Source organism: Cicer arietinum, chromosome 3 (genome assembly GCF_000331145.2).
Source record: "Cicer arietinum cultivar CDC Frontier isolate Library 1 chromosome 3, Cicar.CDCFrontier_v2.0, whole genome shotgun sequence".
Lineage (NCBI taxonomy): Eukaryota > Viridiplantae > Streptophyta > Magnoliopsida > Fabales > Fabaceae > Cicer > Cicer arietinum.
The window spans coordinates 73,769,155-73,790,240 of record NC_021162.2 but is presented as its reverse complement, the minus strand read 5'-3'; the positions used below and the strand labels follow the sequence as shown (position 1 = coordinate 73,790,240).

The 21,086-nt window shown below is 26.8% G+C and overlaps 1 protein-coding gene across 1 annotated transcript; it reads left to right on the top strand.

Annotated features, from left to right (window-relative positions):
• Nucleotides 1-17,963: 17,963 nt before the first annotated feature.
• On the top strand, nucleotides 17,964-21,086 carry LOC101510238 (glycogen synthase kinase-3 homolog MsK-3; the record flags this gene model as incomplete). The annotated part of the gene is made up of 13 exons (XM_012714091.3): nucleotides 17,964-18,101; nucleotides 18,465-18,686; nucleotides 18,812-18,907; nucleotides 18,997-19,056; nucleotides 19,353-19,625; nucleotides 19,733-19,807; nucleotides 19,927-19,983; nucleotides 20,073-20,213; nucleotides 20,302-20,352; nucleotides 20,483-20,578; nucleotides 20,660-20,743; nucleotides 20,867-20,969; nucleotides 21,067-21,086. Coding segments are annotated over exons 2-13 (1,170 nt in total), but the record flags the coding sequence as incomplete, so codon positions are not given.

Sequence of the window (21,086 nt, the reverse complement as noted above, 5' to 3'; positions counted from 1 at the left end):
AACCTTAAGGCATTAGAACTATGGGTCATCCTCCTTATATATCCAATATAGCCTTTATTCCTAGTCAATGTGGGACTAACCACTCATAATTGAATTCCAACACTGTTTTGAGTTGAGATGTGGTGTCTAAGTCTCTTATGGATCATTGTTTAACTCATTTTGAATGTGGGGCTCCCCCGGACTCCCCAACAAGTGGTATCAGAGTCTGGTTTGGTTTGGTGGGGGAGCAAAATAAAGGACTTGGATCAAGTCTAGTGGTGGACCAAAAAGGACTCGGTGATCAAGTGGATCAAGTCTAGTGGTCAATGAAGGACTTGGATCAAGTGGGTCAAGTCTAGTGGTGGGAACTTATCATTGAGGGGGAGTGTTGGAATTCAATTATGAGTGGTTAGTCCCACATTGACTAAGAATGAAGGCTATATTGGATATATAAGGAGAATGACTCATAGTCCTAATGCCTTAAGGTTTTAGGTTGAGATGTGGTGTTTAAGTCTCTTATGGATCCTTGTTTAGTTCATTCCAAATGTTGGACTCTCCTGAACTCCCCAACAGTGTGTTGTACATGCAAGTGGTGTAGCCCATGCAAATTATGGATCCTTGTATCTTTTTATCCGCCATGGGGGTCTTTTTTTTCAATACTCTCTTTTTGAAAAAAAAACACTAAAATACCTCCATTTGAAAAAAATATACCAAAATGTCCCTTTTTTTAAAAATCAAGTGGGAAGTCGCCATTTGTAACTTGGGCTTCCTTAAGGAAGTCGCCATTCCAAATGGCGACTTGTAAGTAAAGAAAAAAAAAAAGGAACATTTTAGTATATTTTTTTTCAAATTGAGATATTTTAGTGTTTTTTTTTTAAAAAGAAGGTATTAAAAAAAAAAAACCCGCCATGGCACGCACGGGCCGTGCTTTATTATTCCAGACGCGCCGCGAACATTCACGGCCATGGTATTGTCAAATTCGTTCAAATTAATTTCTATTATGCTAGATCCTCACATAATTTGTTTTTAGTAAGTAAAAAATTACAGCATCAAAGTCTATTGGATACGATACATTAAATTTATCTCTAGTAAAAAGAAATTCATCAGTTTTATCTATAAATTCAACAAAGAGAAGTATTTGTAGGCTGGTCACTCTACAAATGGGGACACACTAAGTAAATAAGAAAAATAAAAAATAAAAGTATGGTAGACTTGGCCCATAAGAGAAGTATGAAGAACATTCGCTTCTCAATAAAAGAGCCAGGATTGAAAAAGAACTCCTTCTCTTCGATTTAATTTTGTTGGTTTCTTCACGTTTATTTTAACCATGTGACATGTATAAAGTATTAACCGAATCACCCTACTCTGTTAGTGATTTATATATAGGGCATATATAAGTTAAATTATATTTTCTTAGTGAAAGTTTTCATACCCAAAAGTCTGACATGATTTAATTTAGCTGTCACCTTCAATATGAGATATTCTAAAAATCAAACAACAAACTTTATATAATATCTTATTTTAATTTCAGATAATAATTTAATTATTTATATTTTTTAATATCATATTTTTTATAAAATTCAAAAATTTATTATTATATTTAAACAAAATTTTAAAAAATTATTTTTAATTTCAAAAAAATTCATATATTCATAACTCAAATTTTTAAATAAACTCATATTTTCATATTCAACCACATTAAATACATCAAATAATAATTCACACTTTAAGATTTAATATTCAAATCACCAATACAATATCTTCATTTTTCTATCTATCTAATCAAATCTCTAACTTAAATATTAAAATGTGAGTTTTTTATTTGATGAATTTTTTATAAATTTATCTGAATATTTGATTTATAAATTTAATAAAAATATGAATTTTATTAAAAATAATTATTATAATGTTCTAAATTATTTGATTATACACAATTGTATTGATCATATCATAGCTAGTTCTTGGGGAACTAACCTTTGAATACTAGTTCTTGAAAAACCATTATTTGAGATTGTTATTGTTTTGTCTTCTTGCTTTATTTTTTATTTACAAATGTGGTACACAAATAGGAGTGAAAATAGTAGATATCATTCTTTGAATAAATGGATCAGACATGTTTTAAAAACATAAGGCCTAAATGTGGCCTATTTTCTCACATTAGTGATTTTTAAAGTTTGATCTAGCTCTAGCCTTCTAGAAAGCCTAAATTAATTTGCATGTTTAAAGTCATATTTCACTATTACATAGATCATGAGACATTTCCTCAGTGGTTGCTAAAACTTTAAGTATGACAAGTTGAAATACTCAAGAACAAGTTATCCAAATAGTCTTCTTTCTCTCATGTAAATGTAAATTTAAAAAAAAAATAAAAATAAATCTCTAAAGAGGCCACAATAACTAGTATCAATTAAAGTTGTACACAAATTAATTTTTCAACTCAAAATACATCTCTATTTATAATTGGTTTTTAAATTTTGATATTTAGACAATAATTTTTAACCGATATATATACTTGAAAATGGTTATCCATTTTCTTAATCGGTTGTTAATTTAGATGTCAATATATAATCGACAATTTATTTGATATTTTTTTTCTACAAATTTTTATTATTTTTCTGTCAAAATTTCCAACAAAATTAATTGAAACTTTTTTTCCAAATGATATTTTATAAAAACAAATTCTTGATTTTTTGCAAATAACTTTTTAATAAAAATAATCTCGATTTTTTTTCAAGAAAAATTTATGAAATAAAGTTATTTTTATAAGTATACTATTTTTTATTTTTGGTTATTATTATTTAAAATTTTATAAAATTTATTCTCATTGAAATATGTATAACATTTAATTTTAATCTTTCTAATGTAAACTACTAATAAGGACTAAAATAAATATTACATATATTTTATATATTTTTTTCTCTAAAATAATATGTTCATTCATTCAAATTGATAAAAATTATATTGATCGATAACATTACAATTCAAATTTATTAAAATTGAAAATGACGAATATGTGAACAAACTCACAACACCTAAATTTATAGCAAACAATGGTACAATGTCTACAAATATAATAAATTTGAGGTGTCTGGAATATCCCTATCTCTGGAACTGGAACATTGACGTCACAATCATTAATTGAAGTTGATGTTCCAATCTGAACGCAAAAACATCGCAACAAGACAAACAAAAAAAAAAAACAAATCATCACACAAAAACAACAAAAAACCCAACGCTGCACTGAGACGTAACAACCACCAAAAATAATTAAATATTTGGGAAAGTCACTTATTTAAATAAAAATTAGAATTGTGGTTTTAGACCCAAAAATTGATCATAAATCACTTCTCTCAAGGATATATCAAACCTTATGTAAGCTTACACACATTTTATACATAATGGACCTTCAATGTATTAAAAGTACCCAAACCACTATAATGGAGAGTTGAACCATAAAGTTTAAAAAAAAATCTATTACCACTAATTTACTCTACAATTTGATATTATTAACGAGAATTAGTTATATATATATCAAATATTATAGATAAATATTATTATGGGTATACCTATTTTTATCGGAAAAATAAAATTTTGGAGATCCCGTAGCCTCTCCTTATCATAACTAAGATGTCCTACTGCATGGGGCGCATTTATATTCCACTACTTATACATAATATTAGAGCTGTCAATCAAACCCATAATAGTAGGTTGTTGTTGAAATAATTGTTTTAAAACTCAAATCTATTATTTCATTATTTTTTGTTGGTTTAAATGAATGGGTTTGTAGGCCCAAAGTTTTGTTGATTAAGATTATTTTATTTAAAAAATTTTGAAATTTATTTTTCTGGGAAAAATATCGAAAAAAACATCTAAAAAAAATCTAAAATATTTTTTTCTCAAAAAAAATTGTAAGAAAAATCACAAAAATTTATTTTCTAGAATAAAATAAATAAATAAAACTTGTAAATTATTTTTTATCTAAAAACAATTGGAACTTTTTTATCGAAAAATTTATAAGAAAAAAATAAATAAATAAAATTGTCGAATTTTTTTTTTAAAAAATTGTTAAAGTAGGCCTCATTAAACCTAAAAATTTTAGGGCTTTCTTTTTTTTATGGCTTTTCACCTATGAATTTTTTTGATTCATCTAACATGTGGATTGGAGCGAATAATTAGTGGATTTATGAAATTGACACATATAGATAATATGCATTTATTACTTATATTTAAACGACATTCATTATGAGATGGAGGAAATACATACCATAACCTTTTTTTTGTTTTTAGACGGAAGGGTAAATATCACATAAAACTCATATATAATTGTAAAATCTCAAATTCGATATCAAAATATAACATTTACCTACACATGGATCATATGAAATGAGAGGGTTCAAAATATAATATATCTTTAAAATTGTATATACTTATAAAGATCATATCAAATAAAAAGAGTTTTACAATAAGAGATTATATGGTAAATAATTAACTATTTTATTATAAAAAATTTCTCATTTGATATCCTTCTTATACTGATCACCAAACTTTTTTTTTTCTTTTATCATAAAAATATTAACAGAAATTTAGTGACTTGATTTGTAGTATTCTGTCAAATATTTGGATTCTACAATTTAAGGATCTAGTGACTTGTGTAGTTACTTTGTCAATCTCTTTTTCTCTGAAAAGCTATCTTTCTTGTATATTAAACAATACATACTTTGTTTTTAGAAAGAAAAAAATCACAGCATCAAAGTCTATTGACTACTATACATTTAAACCATTCAGTAAGTTGCCAAGTTCATTAGATTTATCTCTAGTAAAAAGAAATTCATCAATTTTATCTATAAAATCAACAAATTAACAACCAGCAACAGAGTAATTAAGTGATTGTTGGCTGGTCACTTTACAAATGGGACACACTAAATAAATAAGAAAAATATAAAATAAAAGTATGGTAGGTTTGGCCCTGAGCCAGCGTTGAAAAAGAACTCCTCCTCTTTAATTTAACGGAATCACCCTCTGGTAGTGATTAATATCTACGGCATACATAACATAAATTATCTTTTTTTAATTAAAGTTTTCTTACACAAAAGTCAGACGTGATTTAATTTAACTGTTGAGATAATCTAAAGAAAAAGAAACAAAAAAATTCTAAAGTCTCTCATTTTAATTTTAAGTAATAATTTAGTTATTTATATTTTTTAGTATTACTATTTTTATTGAAATTTGAAAAATTCATCGTCATATTTAAATGAAATTTAAAAAATTTATTATTAATTTCAAGTAAATTCATATAATAATCTAATTCATAACTCAAATTTTTAAATAAATTCAATTTTTTATCTCAAACAACATCAAATCTATCAAATAAATAACTCACACTTTAAGATTTGATATTCAAATCAAGCTAATATCTTCTTTCTTCTATCTATCTAATCAAATTCTTAACTTAAATCTTAATATGTGAGTTTTTTATTTGATAAATTTGATATTGTTGGAGACGAAGATATAAATTTATTTAAACATTTGAGTTATTAATTCGATGAAAATATAAACTTTGTTAAAAATGGTTATTTATTTTCTGAGTATATAAAAATGATGATGAATTTTCTAGATTTTTATAAAAGAGAATATTATTTATATTTTATGATAATTAAATTATTATTTAAAATTAAATAATTTAAAAAGAAACATAACTAAATCATTATATGAAATTATATATATAATTGTAATATATCGAAGATTTCAAAACATAACATTTGTCTAAGAATATAAAAATTTCAAGCTAATATCTTCTTTCTTCTATCTATCTAATCAAATTCTTAACTTAAATCTTAATATGTGAGTTTTTTTAATTGGAAAGAAACTTGTTTTTTAAAATTCAAGTCCCACATTGGTAAGAATATTTTTTGAAATCTCACTTTGAAAAACTATCATGTTTTGTGTAGTTTTAATTCTATACATACTAAAGTCCCACATTGTTTAGAAAACATATGTGACTTTGCTTCCATCACTATATAATGAGTTTCAAGTTATTTTGAAAAGTACACCAAAGTTGGATGCTTTTCCCAACTTTCTCTTTTCTCCCTTTTATATTCTGCTCGCCTAATTTTCGAGCCACTTCTCCCCTTTCTTTCTGTCCCTTCGGTTTTAGAGCGGTTATTATGTTGTAGTCCCTTCGGTTTTAAAGCGGTTATTATGCCGCAGTCCCTTCGGTTTTAGAGCGGTTATTATGCCGTAGTCCCTTCGGTTTTAAAGTAGTTATTATGTCGTAGTCCCTTCGGTTTTTTGAGCAGTTGTTATGCTGTTCTTTCGGTTTTTTGAGCAGTTGTTATGCCGTAGTTCTTTTGTTTTTAGAGCGGTTGCTATGCCGTAATCACTTTGTTTTTAGAGCGGTTATTATGCCGTAGTCCTATGCTGTAGTCCATTCGTTTTTTTTGTCTTTTTGAACGGTTATTATACCGTAGTTATGAATGGTCATAGTACCATATTGATAGTGACTTTAACTCTCATATTGAGAGTGACTTTAACTGCCATATTGAGGTATAATTCTAGAACGGTTTTCTACGGTTAAAGAGAGCGACCTAGTCCGCGACTCAACCCAGTAATATCTTCGGTGGCATAAATTGTGAATTTTAAATAGTTTTTGAAATTTAAAATCCAACACTTTTTACTTACTACAACTTTTCTGGTTATGTGACTTCATTAGAACTTCACATAATAAATATATCAATGCATGAAAAACACCTGAAAACATTAAGTTGTTTTATCTTTTCTTCTTTTGTTTTATTTAATAAAAACTAAAATAACCATTTTAGATTTATTAAAAGTATTTTAAATAATTAAAATACAATAATAAATATGATATAATTTAGATGACAATTGAAGATTTATAAATTTAAAAAATAAGGATAAAAATTGTATAATAAAAAATAAATGGATTAAAATTATGGATTTAACAAAAAAGAGTACTAAAACTGAATTTAAACTAAATATAAAAATAAAATAAAAAAATCAAGTTAATATAAACTTTAAGAACGCTTGTTAAAGATTCTTAAAAGTAGTAAACGTGAACAATATCAACTTGCTGGTTAACGATATTAGCTTCGTTAAAATTAGTTTTCAACATTGTCTTCAACTAGTATCATTAATGTAGAATTAAACAGGTAGAGTGGTCTTTAATGGCAAACAACTTGCCGCAAAGGTATTTTTGCTAGAGGTATATAGGTTGACACCTAACACTTAGATCTACCCCTTTACCATATTTTATTTTTATATCTTCTTTTCATTTAATTTTTTTAATGATATTAATATATATATATATATATATATATATTATATATTTTTACCTTCAGTCACTACGTGGTATACAATTTAACGAAGAAAAAAAAATTAAAGTTAAAGTTGTTAGGTAGAAGTGTAAAATCAACGGATTATACTATTCTAACAGTTTTCTTCTATTTTGGATTTTTGTTTTTGTAAAAAATATAAAATAAGATTTGATTCTAATTTATAATCGAATAAAATCTAAAATGAGATTTGATTCAGATTTATAATTGAAGAAAATCTAAAATAAGATTTAATTCAAATTTATAATTGAAGAAAATGTAAAATAAGATTTGTTTCTAATTTGTAATTGAAGAAAATCTAAAATGAGATTTGATTCACATTTATAATTGAATAAAATCTTTAACCAAGTTGAAAAGAAAATATGGTCAAGATTTGAAGAAGATTTGATAAAGATTTATTTACAACAAAATATAAACATAATCAATCTGAAAAATTTACAAACTCAATATGAACCAAAGACGAATAGAATCAATATGAATAATTTACAAATCCAATTTAAACAAAATACGAATAAAATCAATATAGAAAAATTGCTCGGATTGGATTCAGAAATAAAAACTTGACTAGAGAACATATTATCAAAAAGTATCTTGTTTAGAATTATTTTTGAATAAGATTATTGTTAATCAAGCTAGGAATGAAGATGCAATTCAAAATTAAAAAAAAAAAAAAAAAAGACTAAATTAAAGCCCTAATTTTAACTATAAATAAATACTCAAGGCTGAAGAAGAAAATCACCGACAAGCATAAAAGAGTAGCATTAGAGTTCAAATAGATAAATACTTGTTCAAGTTAGAAATATTTTCTAAGTGTTTTTTCTTAAATTGTGAGAGTTATTATTATTATTAGCTTTGTTAGAAGCAACTACTCAAGTTCTAATATATTTTATCAATCTGATAATGGTTTAGTTTCTTCTTCAATCTGAGGTTGTCAGGTTGTTATGAGAAGACTTAGTTTGTAGGATCAAGGTGGTTAGTTTCTCAAAAGTATGAGGTTGTGAGACTGTTTTGGATGACTGACTTGAAGGGTCAAATGCTTTGTAATTCAAGATATTTGAATTAGTGGATTAAAATTTTATGAATGAAGGGGCTGAATGTAGCCAAATTAGTAGTGAACCAGGATAAATCTACGTGTTAAATTATTTATGCTTTCATTATTAGCTTCATTTTAATCTGATTGCTTATACTTCAAGTAAGTCACGAAAACCGAACTAGTTTTTTTTTTATTTTTTATTTATTTATAAAAAGTTATCAACTTTGGCAAACACAATTCAACCCCCTTCTCGTGTTTGCACCTTAAAACTCTGCCTCTAGATCAAACACAAATTCTAAATCTCGAAGTGAATCAACATATGCAGAAATTGAGGTATTTTCTGACTTAACTCAATATGACTTAATTACTGTTATACATGATTTTTTAAATAAGAATCACAAATTGTCTTTAAAATTGAAAATACTTAGTAAAAAAAAATGCTAACCTAACTGAAAAAGTTAATATTTTAAAGAATCAAAGTGTTGAATTTAAAACTGAAAATGCAACTCTGAAAACTGATATTACTGACCTTTAAACAAAAAATGCAAATATGAAAAGTGATATTGTTTAACTTAAAGATAAAACCTTGAAAGATATCCATGTTGAAAATACCACATGTAATTCTGATAAGCATGAATAAGTATTCTAAAAAGTTTATAGCTAATGGTATGAAATGAAGCAAATATACATATATGATTTATGATGTTAGTAGAAACAGTAAAAAAAGTCCAAAATTTGAACAAACAATAATTGAACCTAAACTTATTTACTCTAATATTTTGTGTACTATTTATTCTAATAAAGGTCACTCTAAATTATATTGTCTCATGTTAAATACAATAAAAGACAAGAAACCTTTCAAGACTAACAAACTAGGACCCAATCAGATTTGGGTACCAAAAGAAAAAATTATTTATGTTGCAGATGTTCTAAGCAACCAAGTTGAGACGTCAATCACGACATATGGTAAGCGGATGCAAGCAACTGATGAAGGTAAAAATGTTTATGTCCCAAGACCTGACTCTAGTGGAAGAATAATTGGTCAACACAGTACCTTTTAGAACCAAAATCAGCTGAAGAACCATAATTATTAAAAAAAAAAAAAAGGATAAACCATATGATGAACCATAAATATAAAATAAAAATGTGGATTACCAATAAAACCAAAACTGACAGAGAAATCACACATATCAACAAAGTCAAAATTGGCAGAGAAATCATACACATCAACAATAATTGAACTACCAGAAGAATCAGAATTACCATCAGTTCCAAAATTACCACAGGAACCTGATACATCAGCAGAAACAGAATGGTCATATTACTAATCAGAATCATAAGAATTCTTTGAAGACTCCAATCAAATTCATCAAGACTACAAACCTGGATGGGAATTCAAATCCCTTCATTCAGACCTTATAATCAAAGAATATGCAAATTCAAAATCTGAAAACCAAAAAAGAAGAAATAAGAGGGTTTTCAGAGTGAAACTAAAACTATTGACATATAGGTTATTTATTTTATTAAATTTAATTATTGTTTGATATTATGTTTACTATGATAACAAGAAGCTTGATCTTAAAAATTAAATCTAGATAAGTATTTTGCATGTTCTAAAAAATTTAGAGGAACCAAGAGAATCACAAAATCTGAACATTTCAGCATAAGCAGAATACAATCAAAGCAAGATGATGATAGTGCAAGTTTACCGGAACAAGAGAAAGTAGATGCAGGTAAACCAAAAGAACCTAAAAAATAATAGTATACAAGCAAATCAGAAGAAGACGACAAATCTTCAGATGATGAATTAATCATGTCAGAAACAGTCAAGATAAGTTATAAGGAAGATATGGATGGAAGTACAAGTAATCTCATCCTGAAACTCTAATAATTGGAAGTGCAAGTGATCATCACGAAAAAGATGCCACTTTGTTTGGCTTACACTCATCAACTATGTTTACCTATGTTGGTGAAGCATTAACATATGATAGATGAATTTTTACAGTGCAATAAGAGTTAAATGAATTTAAGAGTAATGATGTTTGGGATCTAGTACGTATACCAAAGAAGAACATTATTGGAACCAAGTGGATTTGCATAAACAAGCTAAATAAAAAACGTGAAATGTTCAAAAACAAAGCAAGACTTGTCGCACAAGGGTACAATCAACAAGAAGACATTGAATACACCGAGACATTTGCTCTATTGGTCAAGTTAGAAGCTACTTGTATCCTATTTTCTTTTTTCTACAAATAATAACAATACATTATTTCAAATGAATAATTTTGTTTTCTTTCAAAATGATTATATAAGTGAAGAAGTCTATGTTAAAGAACCCTTAGGTTTTTAAAGTTCTGAATTTCCAAATCATGCTTTTAAACTTAGGAAATCTTTGTATGGTCTAAAACAAACACAGAGAGTTTGATATGACAGACTTAATAACTTATTACTTAAAAATAACTTTAAAAGAGGACAAATAGATATTACACTTTTTAGAAAATCAAGAAGAGATTACATTATTATTATTCAAATTTATATTGATGACATTATTTTTGGATCTATTAATGACACTCCAGAAATTTTATAAATTATTGCAACTTGAAATTCAAATGAATATAATGAAAGAACTTAAGTTCTTTTTAGAAATACAAATTCAACAAAGTAAAAAAAGTATATACATTTATCAAACTAAATATACAAAAGATCTTCTTAGATAACAACAAGCACATTAAATTCATTTCCTCCTTACAAATTTGACCTTCTGAACACATTTTCATGATAACTAATCAATCCATTCCAGAAAAGGCTAAAACAATTGTATGAAATCGAAAAAGAATGAAAAAATACAATTTTTTCTTTTAAAATAATAGATAGAAAAGGAATGTGATGCTTGGGTTGATAATTGGTATTGATAACAAATAATACGCACTCCAATCCCCAACCTGTTAATCTTCACTTTTGTATTTATCTAAATCACCATTTGAAATTCTTTCTATCATCTTCACATGTGTTCATTGATTGTTGAAAAAACGTCAAGAAAATCACATTCTAAGAAAAAAAGTTGGAAGTGGGGGAAGTGAGATGGGAGGTGAAAAGAAGACGGTGCCAAAAAGAGATGGTGCACTAATTAATGGATAGAGGGACACCAAAGAATAATTTAGTGTGTAATATCTTCTGTATAACAACGGGATACAAACTAATCCAAAAGTTATAAAATATGGTGCAACCATGAACTATAACGCCATCGCTTTAAAAAATACATAAATATTCTGAATTCGTCTATTTTAAAAAATTCAAAACACGTCATTTTTATAAAAATTCAAATTATAAATACTGTTAAAAAATTAAATATTCAAACTATAAAGATATTCTGAATTTAAGAAAAAATTGAAAATCATATTCCAAAAATTTTAAAATAAAAATAATCCAGAGTTGGAAAAAAATGATTAATTTATTTATTAAATGGTTGGCTCAAGCTATAATTAACGTTTTTTTTCTTAAATCCATTACACATCATGATGCACTAGTATCGGTATACACCATTTTATTAACTGATAGTTTTTTTATGAATCAAAATTTATATGTTAATTTCTCTGAATTTAAAAAAATTGAAAATCATATTCCAAAAAAATTAAAAATAAAAAATATCCAGAGTTAAGAAAAAATGATTAATTTGTTATTTTAAATGGTTGGCTCAAGCTATAATTTACGCTTTTTTTCTTAAATCCATTACACATCATGATGCATTAGTATCGTTATACACCATTTTATTAACTGATAATTTTTTTATGATTCAAAATTTCTATGTTAATTTTAATAAATGAGTCGATAAAAAAAGTATAATTTAAACATGAAAAAAAATAATATTTATCTCTTTTGATTTAAAGAGAGATACACATTTATTCTGTTTATAAATTGTATGCTATAATAAGTTTTTTACTCGTTTAAAAAAATATTAGAAAAATTGAAGTTTGGAAAAATCATATAAATCAATTGGTTAAATTTATATTTTTTAATAAAAATAAGAATAATTATAATATATTCATTGACAAATTTTAACATGGATTATGATCGATTGTGGACAAAATTTAAAAAAAAATAAAACTTCAAAGATCATAGACATCGTTTTTTAAACGTATATTCTAATGATCGTCTTCATTTTTATGACTGAGATATTAACTTAAATACTAATTTGATAAAAATAAAAAACAAATATGTATTTAGTGTTAAATTGATATCAATTAAGTCATTGTATTATTCATAAAAATAATGAGGTCATAAACTATCATTTACGAAGAGGATTGATCATAGTTAATTTTTTGGGATGATTTTTAAGTATTTGACCGCTTATAAAAATGATCAATTAAAAAATCCACTAACATTTATTATAGCGAATATTCAGAATCACTAATTGAATATTTTATTTTGAATTTAAAATTTCACATTTTGTCTATAAATTTTAAGTGATAATTATCTACGTGTCTTCGTAAAAAAAAATCATTACCTTAAATCATCCCTCTTTCTTTTTAGGCACTATTCTTGTTTATTTTCTTTTAACAATACCCTAAATCATTCTTCCACCGAGTATCCAGTAAAGGACATTAAACTCACACTCTCCAACTTCTTTCTTATATATTTTGAAAACAAGTTTTTTTATTTTATTTTTTATTTCGGTTGTTTTCATTTTTATTATAAATATTATAAATAAATAAAAATTTGTTACTAAATAATTAATTAACATTAGTATTTTTTTAATATTATTGACAAAAATAAGAATAAATATAATATTTTATTTATAATAATTTCACACTTCATATTTTTTACATTTTGTTGTGGAAAATGGGTTGCTAAAAAAACTGTTTGAACGTAAAGTCCATACAAGGATGAAATATTTATCTCTAATTAATTAATTAAATTTAATATTTTCTTATATATTCTAAAAATAATAAGGATAAGTATAATATACTAATGACAATTTATTATAAAAATTATGCATGAGGAAAATGTTTGTCAATAAAAAGTTATTTAAAATTAGTATTTTAATTTATTATGGTCAACATAAAAATGATAATATTATAATAATTTAACTATAATTTTTTACTCTTTAATTTTTTCAAGTTGTTATTTTGAAAATGAGTCATTAAATAAATTGTTAGAGCGTATAATTCAAACACATTAATAAATGTTTTTCATTAATCAATTAGCTAAAATTAATATTTTTCAAATAAAAATGAGAACACTTACAATATACTAACTATAATTGTTTCAAACTTCAACTTTTTCATGTTATTTTTCCGAATTAGTAACTAAAAAAATTGTCTGAAATAGTCACTAAAAAAGTTGTTGAAGCATACAAATTCATACAATCGAACAATTGTCTCTAATCAATTTGTAAAATTAAGTATATTTTTTTAAATATTTTCTAAGTAAAAGTGAAAGTTATTTTAATAATTATAATTTAACATAAAACCATGTAGGAATAACTTTTTGTCAAATAATGAGTTAAAATTAACATTTTTTTAATAATGTCGATATAAAAATCAAAATACATATAATACACTAATTGTAATTTTTTAACACTTCATTTTTTTCACTTTTTTTTTTGCGTGCAAATGAATAGTTAAATAAGTCGTGGAAATATTATAATATAAATATTTATTGTTAATTAATTAATTAAAATTAATATAATTTTTTTATATCTTTTAAATATATTATAAAAACTATAATCGAGAAAAATAAGTATCACTAAAAAAAATTAGTATTTTATTAAAAAAAATTCTAGTAATCGTCGACATAAAAATAAGACAATTATAATAAAAGTCACTCATTTTTTTAAGTTTTTTTTAAACGAGTCATTAAAAAAGATGCTAAGATGCAACTCATACATGTAATATACTAACTTCATTTTCTTATCCTCAAATTGACCCATTTGTTTTTAATTAAAAAAAATATAAAAACATATTTGTATATTAATATTTATGAGTTGAGTTAAGTGTTATAAATAAATTTATATTTTACATGAAAAATAAGTAATTAACTTGGGCCGTTAGGTTCTCTTGTGTAAAAAAGAAAAGAAAAAGTAATTTACTTATCATATTTTTTTATTTGATTTGATGAAAACAGCTTATAATTTTTCCACTAAGTCAACGATGGATCAAAATTCAGATAATTGATAAGGAGGGGCAAGGAAAAAAATTGACACCTGTAAACTAGTTAGTTGTGTCTTTTGGGAATTGGTGATCGGTTATATATAAAGAAATAATAAATAAATAAAATCAGTGTCTATTTTGTCCCAACAAAATAGTAGGTATATATAGTAATAACAATGACTAATTAAATTATTTATTTTGTCCCCCTAGTAGGAGAAGGGGTGGAACATGGCATCTTCCATACCACACAATTTGTTCATCAACAATTATTGAAGCAAATTATATTCCTATTAAGTATAATTGACTTCTAACTAACAATTGAATTTGACATCGACTCAAACTAAATTATTTTCATCTCATTTGGAACAGCCAAATTATAAGCAACTAGTCGGTATTTGAGTCATTAATGAATGAATGACATGAAAAGAGAAACATAGAAAAAAATCAAATAAGATATGTTTAGTTCTATTATTTAGAGGTGTCAAAATTGATTTTAAAGAAATTTATCACAAATTCAAACATAAATATGATGTTGTGAGGATGAGACAAATTAATATCTTTAGTTAATGAGTAAAAAAATGTCGGGAGAAGTGCTAAAAATATGCTCCGAGAGTTGAGACCATAGATGTTATCATACTTAAAAGCGAATTATTTAACAACCTTAAAACAATGTTAGCAAGATACTTTTCATTAGACAAATATTAACAAATGTTTTTAGAACATTATTTAATAAAGATATAATAAAAAGTAAACTTTATGAGTAGTTGCATATTCAATACATTGCAAGAAGATATATTTGATTTTTCGTTGAATACTTAACAATTGATGTTGTTTACTTGATATACCTCCGTTTTGGATAAGAGGAACAAGAAGAGGAAGATGCATTGAATATGAAAAAGAAAAGGAAAGAAGATGAAGACAAGGTAAATTTTTGTATTTTATAACTGCCACGATACCATGTTATTCAAACTAACTCATTAAAAGGAAAAAACAACACTTAAAATGAACTAACTATTCAACAATAACAACCAACTATATACCGTAAAAAAAATTAACAACCAACTATAAAGATAAAAATAACAACCTTTAGAATACATTTAAAACTAAGTAATTTCATCACTAGTTTTAACTTATTTAGAAAAACAATGTATTTGGACACTCATTAACAAAACGTTTTCTCTTAATAGATAATGTATCACTTTACACCATTATTACAATTTTTTTGACCAAAAGTCTCAATACTTTTCAAACTAATGCAAAAGTAATATATTACTCAATGTATTGGATGTGTTTTCAAGTTGACAAAAATACTGATAATTAGATTTTATTGTTTTACTTAATAGATGATATATCTCTTTACCTCATTATTATTTTATTTTATTTTTGATCTGAAACATCATATATAGTTTTTAAATTAATGAAAAGTAATATATTACTTTATTTATTAGTTGTCTTTTCAAATTTAGTGAAACTGTCTAATAATTTTAAAAAATAAAATATATATTTATATAAAAGAAGGTCAAACTTTACATATATAGGATTACATGGTGTGTCATTGAGAAAATTGACCTGAAACTATTGGTAACTCAATTTTTAGTCATAAAACTTTGCATGGTGAAAATTAAATCATGTATAAAATATGAAGTATATAATTTGTTTCATATTTATTTAATCATATTTTACTAAGTGGGTTTTTATTTGTGAAAATATCTTGCTCCCTTATGATTATGTATCATTGGGGCGTAAGGAAAGACTAAAAGGCACAAAACCAAACCAACAATAAGACACTTAACGTCTAGATGATCTAATGCATTTTCATGTTGTAGATTTATAGCAAACTAGATATCTTCCTCATTTCTTAAAAAATAATTTATTACTAAAATTTTGAGTATATGTATAAATTAAAAGACAATAAAACATCACTATTGTAGTACATACATACTAGATTTTTGTTAGTACTACTAATCATTTGCCTATTTATAGAAATATATGTTGCTGAAAGCGCAAAGATGAACAATACGATAATCACATACTATATTTATATAATATACTTACATGATGGATTTATTAATCGTCATTGAACTAAATACATAATTTCTTTTTGAATAAATAGAAAGTTATCTTTTTAAACATCTTTTAAGAAAAAAATATTCAAAAATATAAATATATTTTTAAATTATTAAATAAATTTTATTTTTTATTTTAAATAAATATTTTATTATAAATCAATGTTAACTAATCAAATGCTTAAAAATGATATTTTAGATACATTTATTCATAACATAAACACATTGAATATGTTATTTACTTTTCTTAATATAGCTAAAAATTAAATGATAGTACTTATAAAAAAACAGAAAAAATAAAAATATACTAGAATAATAATATTTAAACTTTAACTTTAATATTAATAAATGAAATACAATATGTCGTATTGAAATTTGAAATCCTTACATATGAATTTTATAATTTCATCTACATACAAAATATCTCTATCCTATTAAACAAATATAAATCCCTAATCCAATGAACGAAAACTAGATTTGAGGAGAAAAAGAGATATGTAAAATTTGTGAATAAAGAAAGGATATTGATGTGATTGAGAAAATTGATATGTATGGTGGAGTAGGGGTGGACATCGGGCGGGTATGGGTGGGTTCGGGTCTAAAATGTAAAACCGGCCCAATCCATGGGTTTGATGTTTTGGCCCAATTTCGTATATATTTTAAATCGGGTACGTCGGGTTCGGGTAGATCGGGTGTCGGTTATGTATGGGCGGATAAAAATGGGTTGGATTTTATTGGACTTTTTTTGCTTTTTTTTCATTCTAAATTATTCAGTTTTTTTTGCTTTTATTTAAGAAAAAAAAATCTGCTCTTTTATAATTTATTGGCCCAATCTGCTACCTAACTTATTTTTAATTGGGCTGAATTGTTGGACTTGGTTCTGTTGTTGGGCTGGACTGCTTTTAAAAAACATTTGCCTTGTGGCTGGGTTTTTTTAATAAATTGGCCTTTTTTTTAATTTTTGGCAAGTGACTTTTTGTGTATTTTAAATTTATATATTAATATATAATATAAAATTAATAATATTAATATATAATATATAATATAAAAATAATAATATAAATCGGTCGGGTTCGGGTATTGGCGGATCCAAATTACTCATCCGAACCCGACCGTATAAACCCATATGAACCCTTATTTTTCACCCGCTTAACCCATCAACCCGAGGAAACCCGTCCGCAAATTTAAATTTTATATTGAGTCGGGCGGATTCGGGCGGGTCTAATAATTATGTCCACCCCTATGGTGGAGTAGAGAGGATGAGAGTTGAACGGTCAAAAAGTAGAAAGGCAAATGAGATAAGAAAGAAACAAAAGTAACATAGATGTTTGTGTCGTGTTGACTGTTATAACACACCAATCAAAACACACACACACCTTTTCAATTATTATTATTAATTTCCATTTGTCCCCTTCTCTTTCCTTCCTTTGTCTCTTCTTTTCTTTCTTACCCATTCCTAATCCCACGGATTTCACTTCCATTCAACGTTCTTCTACTAGTATCTTTCTACTAGATCCAATCCAAGGTTACTTTCTTCTCTCTCTCTCTCTCTCTCTGCTTCCTTTATTCCATTCATTCTCTTCATTTTAACGCGTTCAATCCTACTACTATCATTTTCAACTTTTTTTTCCTTCTTCTTTACTTTTATAATTACTTGTCCAAAATTAGGTTTTTCCTTCAGATCACACTCACTGCTACACTAATTTGGTACTATTAGGGTTGTGTTCAAGACCTAAAGCAAAGGTCTTTTATTTTTATTTTGTGTTCTTAGATTTCAGAAATTAAGACACTGTGCTCTTTTAATCAATTTTTTTCTTACTAGGGTTTTGACTTGAGTTGAAGAAATTGGATGCAGTTTTTGACCTTTTTTATTTTTGTTTTTTTGCAGGGTTTTTTAGGTTTCCATTTTGGTGTTGGATGTTCACTTTTTGAAGCTCTGTATGACCTAAAAGAAATTAATTAAGTAGATTGTGTTCTACTTTTGTTTTCTGAGTTGATGGCATCAGGGGTTGTTGTACCTGCTACTGGATTTACAGATAAGAATGCAAGTTCAGGTGGTGTTGAAAAGTTACCTGAGGAAATGAATGACATGAAAATTAGGGATGATAAGGTAACAAAAGATTTTTTTTTTTACTTTACTTCCCTTTGTTTGCATTTTTTGTTCTTGAATAAATATTTGGTTGAATGAATCAGTATGCAGTTTATTTATGTCAAGGCTTGTTGATCTAAATGCAGGAAATGGAAGCAGCCACTGTGGTTGATGGAAATGGAACTGAAACTGGACATATAATTGTCACTACCATTGGTGGTAAAAATGGCCAGCCAAAGCAGGTGTGTGTTTGATTTATCCTATCTGATAATTATTGGAAAACTATGCTATTTGCGAACTTACATGGTTGCTTTTGCTTGTATGATTTTAGACTATAAGCTACATGGCCGAGCGTGTTGTTGGACATGGATCTTTTGGTGTAGTTTTTCAGGTTAGTCTTTTATGTACTCCTTGTTCGTTAGCTTTGAATTTGAGCAATGTTGTCATATAGCGGCTATGGCGCTATAGCTTAGTGGGATTTTAAACAAATCGTTGTTGTTCTGCAATACGATATTTAGTATAAAGTGTTGTTTAATAGCAGCTATAGTGGCACTATAGCACTGCAATGTAGCATAATGCTAACAAACCTCTATTTTCTACGACGACTTACAACACTGAATTTGAGTAGGTTTGATTTTTTGATGTATACTTTGATTTTAATTTGTTGTTCTGCTTTTGCTGTGATAGGCAAAGTGTTTGGAGACTGGGGAAACTGTGGCCATAAAGAAGGTTCTTCAAGACAAGAGGTACAAGAACCGGGAATTGCAAACCATGCGCCTTTTGGACCACCCTAATGTTGTATCTTTGAAGCACTGCTTCTTCTCAACGACTGAAAAGGATGAGCTTTATCTTAACTTGGTGCTTGAGTATGTTCCTGAGACTGTCAGTCGAGTGATTAGACACTACAACAAAATGAATCAAAGAATGCCTTTGATATATGTCAAACTTTATTCTTACCAGGTATATTTCTGTGTACTATTTAAAAATTAATTCATCTTTATGTATTTTGAAAGTCAGTGTATATCATTCTGTTGGTTCTGATAATCCCTTCTCTTTTCAATATGTAGATTTGCAGAGCACTTGCTTATATTCACAATAGTATTGGAGTATGTCACAGGGATATTAAACCTCAAAATTTACTGGTATATTCGCGCGGCAACTTGTTTAATTTCTTGTCATGATTTATTAGATCAACTCTCTTTCCTTTTAGAATGGAGATGGTGATTTCTTATTGTCTCTTTTGGATGTTGTCTCATAACAGGTGAATCCTCACACCCATCAACTGAAAATATGTGACTTTGGAAGTGCTAAAGTCTTGGTTCGTTATTCTCAACCTCAAAATCCTATTGTTTGTTTTCAATCACTATCTGATGTTTTATCAGGACTAACTGCTGCATGTTTTTACAGGTAAAAGGTGAACCAAACATATCTTACATATGTTCTCGGTACTATAGAGCTCCGGAGCTTATATTCGGTGCGACTGAGTATACCACAGCCATTGACATCTGGTCAGCTGGTTGCGTACTTGGCGAACTGTTGCTTGGCCAGGTATCTAGCTTCTTTAAGATTGTTGGTCCAGTTATATTTTAAATTTATGTATGTACCAAAACTAATGATGAATTTCTGTTCCTATCAGCCGCTCTTTCCCGGTGAGAGTGGAGTAGACCAACTTGTCGAAATTATCAAGGTAAGATATGTTTAAACAATAGTATAGTGATTGTATTTACATTGTTACTAGCTTGAACATATCAATTTTAAGTGACCTTGTTTCATTTTTTTTTTTGTTACTGAAGAAGATTCATTTGATTCACTTGCAGGTTTTAGGTACCCCAACAAGGGAAGAAATCAAGTGTATGAATCCTAATTATACAGAGTTTAAATTTCCTCAAATCAAAGCTCATCCATGGCACAAGGTATGTAATGTTAGTTAGTTGGTCTTATTAAACAGATTATTGTGCAATGAAACTTATCTATATTTGATCCTTCATTGGCAGATCTTTCACAAGAGAATGCCACCTGAAGCTGTGGATCTTGTCTCAAGACTATTACAATACTCTCCAAATCTTCGAAGCACAGCTGTAAGTATATGATTTTATAAGATATGCGAATGCGAACGTTATCGCCAAATTCATCTCTTTCACAATATAAATTATTTGTTATGATTTCAAACTAAATGTCATCTTAAACTATGTACAATGTAGTTGGAGGCTTTGGTTCATCCATTCTTTGACGAGCTGCGCGATCCAAACACTCGGTTACCGAACGGGCGTTTCCTTCCTCCATTATTCAACTTCAAAGTCAATGGTAAATAATTAATCCCCGGATAACTATTACATCATTATCTCTCTATTAAAGTTATCGTTTTCGGATAACATTGATGTTGTTTGCTACTCTGATGCAGAACTCAAGGGTGTTCCTGCT